Consider the following 13,301-nt stretch of genomic DNA (forward strand, 5'->3'; position numbering starts at 1 on the left):
TATATAAACGATTAAAACTAAATCCCACATGGCTGACAAATTATGTTAAAAGAGCAATAAACAACAAAAAAAATAGCCTTCAAAAAATTCAAATCTGATGGGTCAGCTATAACATTTAAACAGTACAAAGAGCTTAATAAAATCTGTAAAAATTTAATAAAAACAGCAAAAATTCAAAACGAGAGACAGGTGGACAAAGAAAGCAAAACTAATCCTAAATATTTTTTTAGATATATAAATGCAAAAAAAACAAGGACAGAGCATGTAGGACCCCTTAATAATGATAATGGGGAGGTTGTCACGGGCGATCAAGAGAAGGCGGAGCTACTGAATGGGTTCTTTAGTTCTGTATATACTATGGAAGGAGGAGCTGACATTGGACAGGTCAGTGCTGGTAACACATCATGTAATGTACTGAACTGGCTTAATGTAGAGATGGTACAAGGTAAGTTAAGTAAAGTAAATGTAAGCAAATCCCCAGGGCCGGATGGACTACACCCAAGAGTTCTTAGAGAGGTAAGTTCAGTAATATCTGTACCCATGTTCATGATATTTTGAGATTCTCTGGTGTCTGGTATTGTGCCAAGGGACTGGCGCAAGGCTAATGTGGTGTCAATCTTCAAAAAGGGCTCTAGGTCTTCGCCAGGCAATTATAGACCGGTAAGTTTAACGTGCATTGTGGGTAAATAGTTTGAAGGACTTATAAGGGATTACATACAGGAATACATAGGGGATAAATGTATTATAAGTGATAGCCAGCATGGGTTTACTAAGGATAGAAGTTGTCAAACCAATCTAATTTGCTTTTATGAAGAGGTGAGTAGAAGCCTTGACAGAGGAATGGCTGTGGATATAGTGTTTCTGGATTTTGCTAAAGCGTTTGATACTGTCCCTCATAGACGTCTGACAGGTAAGTTAAGGTCTTTGGGTTTGGAAATTTTAGTTTGTAACTGGATTGAACACTGGCTCATGGATCGTACCCAGAGAGTGGTGGTCAACGATTCGTACTCTGATTGGTCCCCAGTAATTAGTGGTGTACCCCAAGGTTCAGTACTGGGCCCGCTATTTATCAATGATATAGAGGATGGTATTAACAGCTCTGTTTCTATCTTTGCAGATGACACCAAGCTTTGTAGCACGGTACAGTCTATAGAGGATGTGCATAAGTTACAAGATGACTTGGATAGACTAAGTGTCTGGGCATCCACTTGGCAAATGAGGTTCAATGTGGATAAATGTAAAGTTATGCATCTGGGTACTAATAACCTGCATGCGTCGTATGTCTTAGGGGGGATTAAACTGGCAGAGTCACTGGTAGAGAAGGATCTGGATGTACTTGAAGATCACAGACTACGGAATGGCATGCAATGTCAGGCTGCTGCTTCCAAATCCAGCAGGATATTGTCATGTATAAAAAGAGGCATGGACTCGAGGGACAGGGACATAATACTCCCCCTTTATAAAGCATTGGTACGGCCTCACCTGGAATATGCTGTTCAGTTTTGGTCGCCTGTACATAAAAGGGACACTGTGGAGCTGGAAAGGGTGCAGAGACGCGCGACTAAACTAATATGGGGCATGGAACATCTTAGCTATGAGGAGCGATGAAATGAGTTACAATTGTTTAGTCTTGAGAAGAGACGTTTAAGGGGGGGATATGATAAACGTATATAAGTATTTTAATGGCCCATACAAAAAATATGGAGAAAAACTGATCCAGGTTAAACCCCCCCCCCCCCCCCCCCCCCAAAGGACGAGGGGGCACTCCCTCCGTCTGGAGAAAAAAAAGTTTAGTCTCAAGGGGCGACACGCCTTCTTTACCATGAGAACTGTGAACTGATGGAACAGTCTACCTCAGGAACTGGTCACAGCAGGAAAAATTAACAGCTTTAAAACAGGATTGGATACATTCCTGGAACAAAATAACATTAATGCTTATGAAGAAATATAAAATCCCATCCCATCCCTTCCCCAATATCGCGCCACACCCCTACCCCTTAATTCCCTGGTTGAACTTGATGGACATATGTCTTTTTTCGACCGTACTATGTAACTGTACAAAATCAGTAATCTAAAATCGCCCTATTTTGACCTGACCACCTATAACTTTCATTTTTCCGTATATAGGGCGGTATGAGGGCTCACTTTTTTGCGCCGTCATCTGTACTTTTTTTTTAGATACCACATTTGCATATATAAAACTTTTAGATAATTTTTTATTAAAATTTTTTTTATAAAATGTGACAAAGCAGCATTTTTGTATTTTTAAAATTTTTTTTTTTTTTTTACGTTTACGCCATTCACCGTACGGTGTCATTAACATTATATTTTGATAGTTCGGACATTTACGCACACGGCGATACCAAATATGTTTATTGAAAAAAAAATGTTACGCTTTATGGGGGTAAAATGGGAAATACTGACAATTTTATTTTTTATTGGGGGAGGGGATTTTTTACGTTTTACTTTTTTATTTTTAAATTTTTCAACTTTTTTTTTTCACACTTTTTATGTCCCCATAGGGGACTATCTATAGCAATCCTTTGATTGCTAATACTGTGCAGTGCTATGCATAGTACACAGCACTGCTCAGTATTATCGGTGATCTTCTGCTCTGGTCTGCTCAATCTCAGAAGACCCCGGGAGACGGCCGGAGCCAGGTGAGGGGACCTCCGGCCGCCATGCTGCATGATCGGATCGCCGCGACAGCGCTCCGGGCGATCCGATCATCCAATCAAAGTGCACGGCATCTGAGGGGTTAATGGCGGACATCTGTGCGATCGCGGATGTCGGCCATTACGGCGGGTCCCCGGCTGCTGCTAGCAGCCGGAACCTGCCGTGTATGGCGCAAGCACCCTTCCGATGTTCGCGGTCATACACAGGACGTCCTGGTGCGGGAAGTCCCGCCAAGCCAGGATGTACATTTACGTGCGTGGTCGTGAAGGGGTTAAAGAACAGCACAAACAGCATAATTTGTAACATTTGAAGACGCCTACACGGGGGCTTTTTTGCATTTTAATACTTTGTGTGAGCTCAGCTTACTAGGAGCTAAGATATTACGTAGAGTTAGAGCTCTTCTGTAGGTGATTGTTGGATGCGCTGGTATTGTTCCTTTAAGGTAAGGGTCCTTTTGGAGAAGGTGCCAGTGTTTATTTAAACCATCTTTTAAATGCCAATGTTTGATGCAGTATTTTGTAATAAAGTTCATGTGATATTTCTTTTAGTTTGTCCTTTGAGGGGTTTTATTACCTTTTTTTGTAATACAATTTCCTTCTTTTTGTTTTGGAAGGCAGTCTTTTTAGTTTAGATGACACTTTCTTATATGCATCTTCTATTAGTTGTTTTGGATAGCCTTTAGTTTGAAATCTTTTCTTCAGAGTTTTTGAATGGTTATGAAATGTATTATCTGTACAGTTTTCTCGGATTCTTCTAAACTGACCATAGGGTATATTTATTTTCCAGCTTTTTAAATTTCAGCTAAAGAAATTGAGATAGCTGTTTGGATCTACTTTTTTGAGAAAAGTGGATGTCATAATTTTTTTCTTTGTCACTCCTATATCCAAAAAATCTATTTTTTCTTTGAGAAATTCAATGTTAAAGTTATCCCCCACAGATTGCTATTGATATGATTAACGAAAGCTTGTAGTTTTTCTGATGTATCTTTCCAGATGACAGAGGTCATCTATATATCTTTTGTATTGTACTGTATTTTCTTTGTATAGCCGATGGTTCATTATGTACAGCTCTTTAAAACGCCCCATAAATTTGCATATGCAGGCGCTTCACCTGTGCCCATCGCGGTGCCACATACCTGATGGTATGTGGCACCATTAAATTGGAAGAAATTATTTTCCAATACTATACAGACAGTTGATAAGGAATGAACATTGTCCTGATGGGACATTCATTTCATTTATTAAAAATGATTCGGAGCAAAGGATTCCAATATCATGATCGATGTTTGAATAAAATGATGAAAGGTCCATAGTTGCAAATAGTTACTCATCCTCCCATGGGAAAGATTCCATGATTGAGATCAGTTGGTCTGAATTTTTCAGATAACTGGGAAGTGTGATGACATAGTCTTGCATGAATAAGTCTAGATAATGCAAAATATTACTGGTGCTGCCATTTATGCCTGAAATAATTGGTCTGCCTGGTAAGCAACTGGGGTTCTTGTGTATTTTGGGGAGGTGATAAAAATAAGGTATGGAGGGTACACGGATGTGTAAGAATTTCTTTTCATTTTTTGTAATGATATTTTTTACAAGTGCTTCAGTAAATAGATCTGAGATTTTATCCTGTGAAAGGAGTTATTCGTAATTTTTATATAATATTTTGGATCATTAAGAATGTTATGTGCCTCCCTAATAATCCTTGTAATCTTGAATCTCTAAGCCTCCCCCTTTATCGGCTGCTTGGACTACAATATCTGTATTTTCTTTAACCCCTTAATGACGCAGAGTATTTTCTGTTTTTGCATTTTATTTTTTTCCTTATCACCGTCTAAAAATCACAACGCTTTCAATTTTGCATCTAAAAATCCATGTTATGGCTTATTTTTGGCACCACTAATTCTTCTTTGCTGTGACATTAGTAATTTTACCCAAAAATCCACGGTGAAACGGAAAAAAAATCATTGTGCGACAAAATTGAACAAAGAAATGCCGTTTCGTAACTTTTGGGAGCTTCCATTTCTACACAGTGCATTTTTCTGTAGTTCCATATGATTAAAATGATACCCTACTTATTTAGGTTTGATTTTGTCATACTTCTGGAAAAAATCATAAATACATGCAAGAAAATGTATATGTTTAAAAATGTCTTCTTCTGACCCCTATAACTTTTTTTATTCTTCCGCATATGGAGATGTATGAGGGTTCATTTTTTGCGCTGTTATCTGACGTTTTTATCTGTATCATTTTTGTTTTGATGGGACTTTGTGATCCCTTTTTATTCACTTTTTTATGGTATAAAAAGTGACCAAAAATACGCAATTTTGGACTTTGGATTTTTTTTTACGTGTACATCATAGACTGTGCAGTTTAATGAATTATATATTTTTATAGTTCGGACATTTACGCACGCGGCGATACCACATATGTTTGTTTTTATTTACAATTTTTTTTTGTATTGTGAAAAGGTGGGTGATTCAGACTTTTATTATGGAAGGGGTTAAATGATCTTTATTAACACTTTTTTTTTTTTGTGTGTGTTATAGCTCCCATAGGTGGCTATAATACTGCACACACTGATCTTCTACACTGATCACGGCCTGGCAATATCCGGGCATTGATCAGTGTTATTGCCGCTCGACTGCTCCTGCTCGACAGCAAGCCCTTACATAGGAGGTACCCAGGTTTTTCCTTAAAATTTGGTGAACCATACATTAGACATGACCTACCCATCATGGCCCAGAAATGATGGCCTTGAGATTAGTCTGAAATACATAAACTGCATTTCCCCCCCCTGCCTATCATGAGTGTGTTGTTTAGGTCAGCATATAACTAGTCTTTATAAAAAAATATATATATATATTACTGCATCAGGCTCTGCCGTACTTGTATGACCATCACTGTACTATATGAACTGCAGTTCTGCTCATTGGCAGGTTTTCCTTGGCAAGTAAATGTTGATAGGACAAACTGTAAATTTATCCCTCTCCCCTCCCTCTCTCTTTTGTGCAACTTTCTTATTTTCTTTCCGTTTCTGCAGGTGGTTTTTCGGCAAAATACCACGCGCCAAAGCGGAGGAGATGCTTGGGAAACAGAGACCTGATGGTGCCTTTTTGATCCGAGAAAGTGAAAGCGCTCCAGGAGACTTCTCCCTTTCTGTCAAGTGAGTGGTTTTTAATGGCTCTTACTGGATGATCATTTTCTGCAGCTTAATTAGATTTTAGGCTGATGAACTCGTCTATAGATATATCCTACACATAAATGATAGACTCAAATGCATATCAAATATTATATTCTTTATTGAAGTCACCTAGAACAAAAAAGACAAATAAAATCACATAAAAACCACAAAGAACATGGCAAGAAAGTAGAACCCATAGGATAATGATGGGGTCTGCTGGCTAGAGAAAAATATTTTTTCTCCCAGGATATGTATAAGAGTATGGAGGGTAAAGTGTAACATGCAAAAAAAAAAAAAAAAAAAAAACAGCAGCATCCGGGGTCAGAGCAACTAATATATCATATCTCCCGGCAAATAAAGTGCTAAAGTGCACATAGCAAAAATATTTGTTTAGTACATCTGCAAACTATTGCACAGCAGTGTATTGTACCATCCCTTGACCCAAAAAAGGCTTTCCCTCTCAACATATAATAAATGGAGAAAGAGAAACAACGCTAGGCCCAACAAAATATGCCTCCCCCCAGGGTAAATAGACCCTCCAGCACCACAATCAATACCTGTGGGTCACACAGAAAACACCACCCTAACGCACGTTTTGCCTTACGCTTAATCACTGGGTCACTTTGTCTATAGGGGGCTGATTCTTTATATTTATAGGGGTCCGCAGCTTACCTCCTCATGCCCGTCACTGAGCGACGTCACCGTAGCGCTCCCGGAGTATGCGATGAAGCGGCCGACATAGACTTGTTACCATGGAGTCATTAGCGCAGGCGCAAAGCAGGCTCGGCCTCCAGCTCCTGGCACTAGGAGAACACTGTAAGAAGGATAATACTAGTTGTGAATTCGGGTAGAAAAACAGACATGGTGCACATCTACAATCTTGTATAATGATCTGATTGCTTCTCAGCATAATATCAAAAACTAACAGGTTGTTAGTATACATTTTTGATCAAAAAGTACAAGCCCACTCGCCACGTCAAGGCCACCTATTTTGAGTGGGTCCCTAACGTCCCTAGCATAAAATGGCGCAGCACCGAGCGGCGACCACCACCGCCGCGACACCAATGCCCACAGGGGGAAACGACCCACCGGCAGAGCGGCCCCAATGCCCCAATAATACTAGTTGTAATATACGGCAGTCACATGACCATCAGGACACAAATATTATAGTTATTAGCTGGGACAAATACATTCACAACCTGTAAAATAAAATATATATTACTCTTAACAAGCCAATGCATGTGCAAAAATATATGAGAGAATGGGATTGCCTATTGTATATCTGCTCTCGAATACCCGTCCAAATTTCATATTTAAATAAATAAAAAATCATTTCAATAAACAAATATCTGGGGAAATATATATATATATATATATATATATATATATATATATATATATATATATAAATGTGTGTGTGTGTGTGTGTGTAAGTAACTAAATAGTTCATACTACTGAATTCATGTCAGTGAAAATATAAATGTATTAAATTACTTAATGTGCAATTCATGAAATGTGAATAAATTACTATAAGTGCATATAGTGATGTTGTTTAAGAAAAATAAAGTGCACAGTGTAATGTTGGTATCACTTAGGTGCTGAACTATAACCTACCCATGAAAAACCCCCAATGGTGTATATACCAAAAATAGCACATGTGAGAATAAAAAGTGAAATAGAGGTAATCTATAAATAAAAAAATCAAGCGCTATATGGGACTTTTTTGAAAAATAACTTGTTTTTGTATATTTATGCAAGGAGGTGACGCGTACTCATTAGTATGCAAGATAACAGGACACGCGTTGTATGTGCTTTTGTGTTGAAACTATAAATGAAAAAAATGCTGTATGTGTACACTCATGTATAAATTCTATATGCATGCATACACAAGATTATTGTAAAGAGATGTACCTATATGTGCAATAAATAATGATTCTCATAAATGAGTTGAATAAGATGCAATCCTTCAGTCCTTTACAGATCGAGCGCTTACTGGGGAAAAAAAGCAAAGTCCTATTTATACAGGTAGCTTGTTTCAGAATCCGTTATGTTCTTTTTATCTATGTATATCTTGGTATACTAGTGGTTTTGGTGCACTTGTTGTGCGGTAGTTGTTTTCAAGCTGCTGAGTAGAGATGAGCGAACTTACAGTAAATTCGATTCGTCACGAACTTCTCGGCGTGGCAGTTGATGACTTTTCCGGCATAAATTAGTTCAGCCTTAAGGTGCTCCGGTGGGCTGGAAAAGGTGGATACAGTCCTAGGAGACTCTTTCCTAGGAATGTATCCACCTTTTCCAGCCCACCGGAGCACCTGAATGCTGAACTAATTTATGCAGGATAAGTCATCAACTGCCGAGCCGAGAAGTTCGTGACAAATCTAATTTACTGTAAGTTCGCTCATCTCTACTGCTGAGTCTAGAGGAAAGCTTGTGTCCAGGATTTCGAGAGGCGACGGGAGAACGCCCCGGCCGGCAGAGTCTCAACCGTAACTTTCTCAGTTTGCGGTTAGTCCGGTGGTGTTGGACTGTAGGTAGTGACGTCACTACAGTTGCTGTGGAGGTCCACAATACTTTCCAACGCGTTTCGGAAACGGGGCGACTGTTTCTCTTGTCCGGGATGGTATGTATGTGACCTCTCAGCAGCTTGAAAACAACTACGCACCAAAACCGCAAGTATACAAAGATATACATTAGGGCTGCACCATATATCGCAAAAGCAATCGAATCGCGATTTTTGCTTTTTGTGATACGGCCCCCCGGGAAAACATGCGATTATCTGCTCGGGCTGGCTCCCGTGGCGGGGGCCGGCCAGAGCAGGTAAAAACTAATTTAAATACGAAGTCAGTGTTTCCCAACCAGTGTGCCTCCAGTTGTTGTAAAACTACAACTCTTAGCATGCTCGTACCGGCAAAGGCTGTCAGGGCATGCTGGGAGTAGTAGTTTAAAACAGCTGGAGGCACCCTGCTAGAAAAACACTGAGCTAAGGGTGCAGGGAGAAAATAAAAAAAAAAAAAACTTCTGCTCACCTACTCCCGGTCCCTGCAGATTCGTCTCCATGCGCTCTGGAGTTTCATCTCTTTTTAGTACAGGGTGTAGGGCCTTTCCCTTTTCAGCCAATCACTGGCCGCAGTGGTGTCGCGTGTCAAGCCAGTGATTGGTTGATGGGGAACGGTCTTGTACTGCAGTAATACACTAGGTTTCCCGGGTCCCGCAGAAGATTTTAAATCTGCCCGGGAAAACAGTGTATTACTGCAGTACAAGAATGTGAAAGGGGTGCGGGGGGGGGGGGTAGGTAGATGTGAAATGGAGGCGATTGGACATGAAATGGGGGGGGGATTTCACACTTTTATTTTTTTATTAGATTGCATATCACAATCGCAATATTTAGGCCCAAAATCGCAATCACACATTTTTCCCATATCCTGCAGCCCTAATATACATAAGTAAAGAGAAAAGAACGGATTCTGAAACAAGATACCTGTATAAATAGGACTTTGCTTTTTTTTCCCAGGACTTTGCTCCATCTGTAAGGACTGCAGGATTACATCTTATTCAACTCATGTATGAGAATCATTGCACATATAGGTACATCTCTTTACAATAATCTTGTGTATGCATGCATATAGAATTTATACATGACTGTACAAATACGGCATCTTTTTTTCATTCATAGTTTCAACACAAAAGCATATACGCTTGTCCTGATTTGAGAATTTATTTAATTATCACCATTAACATGTATTATGCACTTATAGTATTTATTCACATTTCATGAATTGCACATTTAGTAATTTAATAAATTTCTTTTCACTGACATGAATTCAGAAGTATGAACTATTTAGTTACTTACACTTTTTATATATATTTCCCCAGATATTGGTTTATTGAAATTATTTTTATTTATTTAAATATGAAATTTGGACGGTTATTCGAGAGCAGATATACTATAGGCAATCACATTCTCTCATATATTTTTGCACATGCATTGGCTTTTTAAGAGTAATATTATATTATTTTACAGGTTATTAATATATTTGTCCCAGCTAATAACTAAAATTTTTGTGTCCTGATGGTCATGTGACTGCCGTATATTACATTATTACAGCTAGTATTATCCTTCTTACAGTGTTCTCCTAGTGCCAAGAGCTGGAGGCCGAGCCCGCTTTGCGCCTGCACTGATGGCTCCATGGTAATGCATCTATGTGGGCAGCGTCATTGCGTACTCCCGGAGCACTACGGGGTGTGTGGTGACATGACTCAGTGACGCCGCACCGGAAGTCCTCAGGTTATGGGCATGAGGAGGTAAGCTGCAAACCCTATAAATATAATGAATCAGCCCCCTACAGACACCGTGACCCTGTGATCAAGCGTAACTCGAAACGCACATTAGGGTGGCTTTTTCTGTGTGACCTACAGGTATTGATTGTGGCGCTGGAGGGTCTATTTACCCTGGGGGGAGGCATATTTTGTTGGGCCTAGCGTTGTTACTCCATCTCCATATATTATATGTTGAGAGGGAAAGCCTTTTTTGGGTCAAGGGTGCAATACACTGCTGTGCAATAGTTTACAGATTATGACTAAGGCTGTGTACTGACAGACGAAATGCTTCACTTATCTGTACCTACATGTTTTGTTATGAATAAATTCCTCTAAATTCAACCGACCATACAACGCTGGACTATCTCATTCTTTCAATAGTTTACAGATGTACTAAACTAATATATTTTTGCTGTGCGCACTTTAGCACTTTATTTGCCGGGAGTGATTTATTGCAATGCATATTATGCTGCTCTGACCGAAGCTGCTGCTGTTTTTTTGCATTTTGCATGTGGCACTTTACCCTCCATACCCTTATACAAATCCTGGGAGAAATTTTTTTTCTCTAGCCGGCAGACCCTTTCATTATCCTGTGGGTACTATTTTTTTTCTTGCCATGTTCTTCGTGGTTTTTATGTGATTTTATTTGTCTTTTTTGTTCTATGTGACGTCAATAAAGAATATAATATTTGATATGCATTTGAGTCTACCATTTCTTTGTAGAATATATGTGTATGGGTAGCTTTACCTCGGTGGCAGAGTTTTTGTGAACTCGTCTATCGCTTCTGTTGCAGGTTTGGCAATGATGTACAACATTTCAAGGTCCTGCGAGATGGTGCAGGAAAATACTTCTTGTGGGTGGTAAAGTTTAACTCTCTGAATGAGCTAGTAGACTACCATCGGTCCACGTCTGTGTCTCGGAACCAGCAGATCTTCTTATGTGACATCGAGCAGGTGCCACAGGTACACGGGGGAGACAGGGCCACAGGTATATAGAGGGAGGGAATCTAGGATAGAGACTATTCAGCAGATTTTAGGTGTATATCTATTCTGCTCAGGTATCAAATGTGTTTATAAAGTTCTCAGTTGGACCTTAGATCACTTTGTAATTTAGCCCCTAACCAATTCTGGTAAATAACAATCTACAGTATTGAGCAGCACCAAACTTGCTTCATATTATGTGGAATGCATTGTTAAAAATATACCTATATGTAACCTTTTCAACATTTCCATTAACAGCAACCTACCTATGTTCAGGCACTGTTTGACTTTGACCCCCAAGAAGATGGGGAACTCGGATTTCGACGGGGAGACTTCATCCAAGTGGTAGACAACTCAGATCCCAATTGGTGGAAAGGGACATGTCATGGGCAGACTGGCATGTTTCCACGCAACTATGTGACACCTGTCAGCCGAAATCTGTAACTAGAGTCTTCACTGGACCAGAGGCCAAGAAGGAGCACAGGCAGACTTATCTAGAAGGGATTGACTATGATGCCAATAGGAGCATACAGAGTAAAAAAGATTTAACAAAATCAAACAACCATGGTTGATAACTAACATACAAGACAACTAGGCCTGCACGATATATCGCAATGACAATCAAATCGTGATTATTGCCAATTGCGATATGTCAATTTGGCCCTTGTCAAAATTAGGCAATTTACCCACCCTGGCTCAGGCAGCGGCTCAGGTTCTGGCAGAAGCTCAGGCTAGGACAGCAGCAACAGTGACTGCAGGTCAGACTCAGGTTAAAGGGCACTCACGCAGGGCAGCACTGCGCAGCAAACTGGAGTGTAGAGATCAGAGGGTGGTGTCACAACAGGTTAGGGGTAGATCCACCACTCCTGGGCAGCCCAGTGTAGTAGACTTCGTCAATGCAGGGGAATGGCTATGAGGGCAGGGAAATGACTATATGAGGAGGAATAGCTATAAGAGGAGGGGGGTGGGATTTTAAGAAAGAATGGCTATATGAGAGAAAGGGGATGACTATATGTGAAGAAAAGGCTACATGAGGGAGGGGGAATTGATATATGAAGATGAATGGCTATATGAGGAGAAATATATAGCCTGTCCCCCCCTCATATGAGCCATATAGTCATTCCCCTCATTTCATATAATGAAATAAGGGGAATGTCTATATGAAATAGGGGGATTGGACATGAAAAGGGGGGGTTTCACCATTTGTTTATTGTATCGCAATCGCATATCGAAATCACAATATTTACCTCTATAATTGCAATCACACATTTTCCGAAAACTGTGCAGCTTTATTGGCAACTGCATTCCTCGCCATGGGACAAGCAAATAAACCTATTTTAGGTGTGTCCAGCTCTAACATAAAGATAAACAGAGGACTCAGCTTTCCACCAGCTTACATGGGTGGTTAAATTAAGGACATGATTAGACTGTGGTTCAGTGGGACCAATATGTTAGTTGCAGAAGGAGCCATCTGTCAGAGCACCTGCAACCAGACTGTTGTTCCCTACCATGCGGATAGAAGGGGATTTTTCCAACAATGGAGTTCTTGGTCAAGCATTTGGTTTGCAGATTGAGATTTGAATGGCAAAGAAAATGCTAATTTATTTAACTGTTCTTGTTGTTTACTTTTATGCAAATAAAATTTTTATAATTGCACTATATTTTTTGTGTTGTATTCATATATTACTAAAAATTAGTTTGATAGATTTTTGGTAGTATAAAATATTACCAGGTGAACAAAGTTTCAACAGTGAGGACCATTTTAGAGTTGCAATCTATAAAAAAAATAAAAATTAAAAAAGGCACTTTAAGATAATATAAAAAAATAATTGTGTTTTGGGGGTACATTTTTAACCTTCAAGATTAGAGGCTGTGTACTTCATAAGCTAATGCATATTATCCAAATAATATGGCAAAACTAAATTGAAAAATGACAATTATAGTTATTTCTATTTTTGTAAATGAAAAAGGCAATTAAGTGAAAGTTTCAGTATGCTTTAGGAGGCTAAATCTCTGGTTTTAGACCTACTATTGTAGAATATCACACTCTCATTATTAACAATTCCACTACATTCCACACTGGTTAAAGTGTTCTTATAATTATCCTGATATCAATCAAAAAATGTAGGCCATATTTAGGTTGTTTT

General features: G+C 39.3%; 1 protein-coding gene across 2 annotated transcripts in view; it reads left to right on the forward strand.

Moving 5' to 3' along the window:
* Positions 1–12,813, forward strand: part of LOC130323922 (growth factor receptor-bound protein 2-like) — a 51,811-nt gene extending 38,998 nt beyond the window's left edge. For both annotated transcript variants that reach the window (XM_056553193.1, XM_056553194.1), the window contains 3 exons: positions 5,716–5,838; positions 10,968–11,136; positions 11,413–12,813. In XM_056553193.1, the coding sequence (XP_056409168.1) occupies positions 5,716–5,838; positions 10,968–11,136; positions 11,413–11,598 (478 nt within the window). In that variant the 3' untranslated portion in view covers positions 11,599–12,813. The remainder of the gene's footprint in view (positions 1–5,715; positions 5,839–10,967; positions 11,137–11,412) is intronic.
* The last annotated feature ends 488 nt before the right edge of the window (positions 12,814–13,301 follow it).

The sequence above is a fragment of the Hyla sarda genome, unplaced genomic scaffold (assembly GCF_029499605.1).
Source record: "Hyla sarda isolate aHylSar1 unplaced genomic scaffold, aHylSar1.hap1 scaffold_257, whole genome shotgun sequence".
Lineage (NCBI taxonomy): Eukaryota > Metazoa > Chordata > Amphibia > Anura > Hylidae > Hyla > Hyla sarda.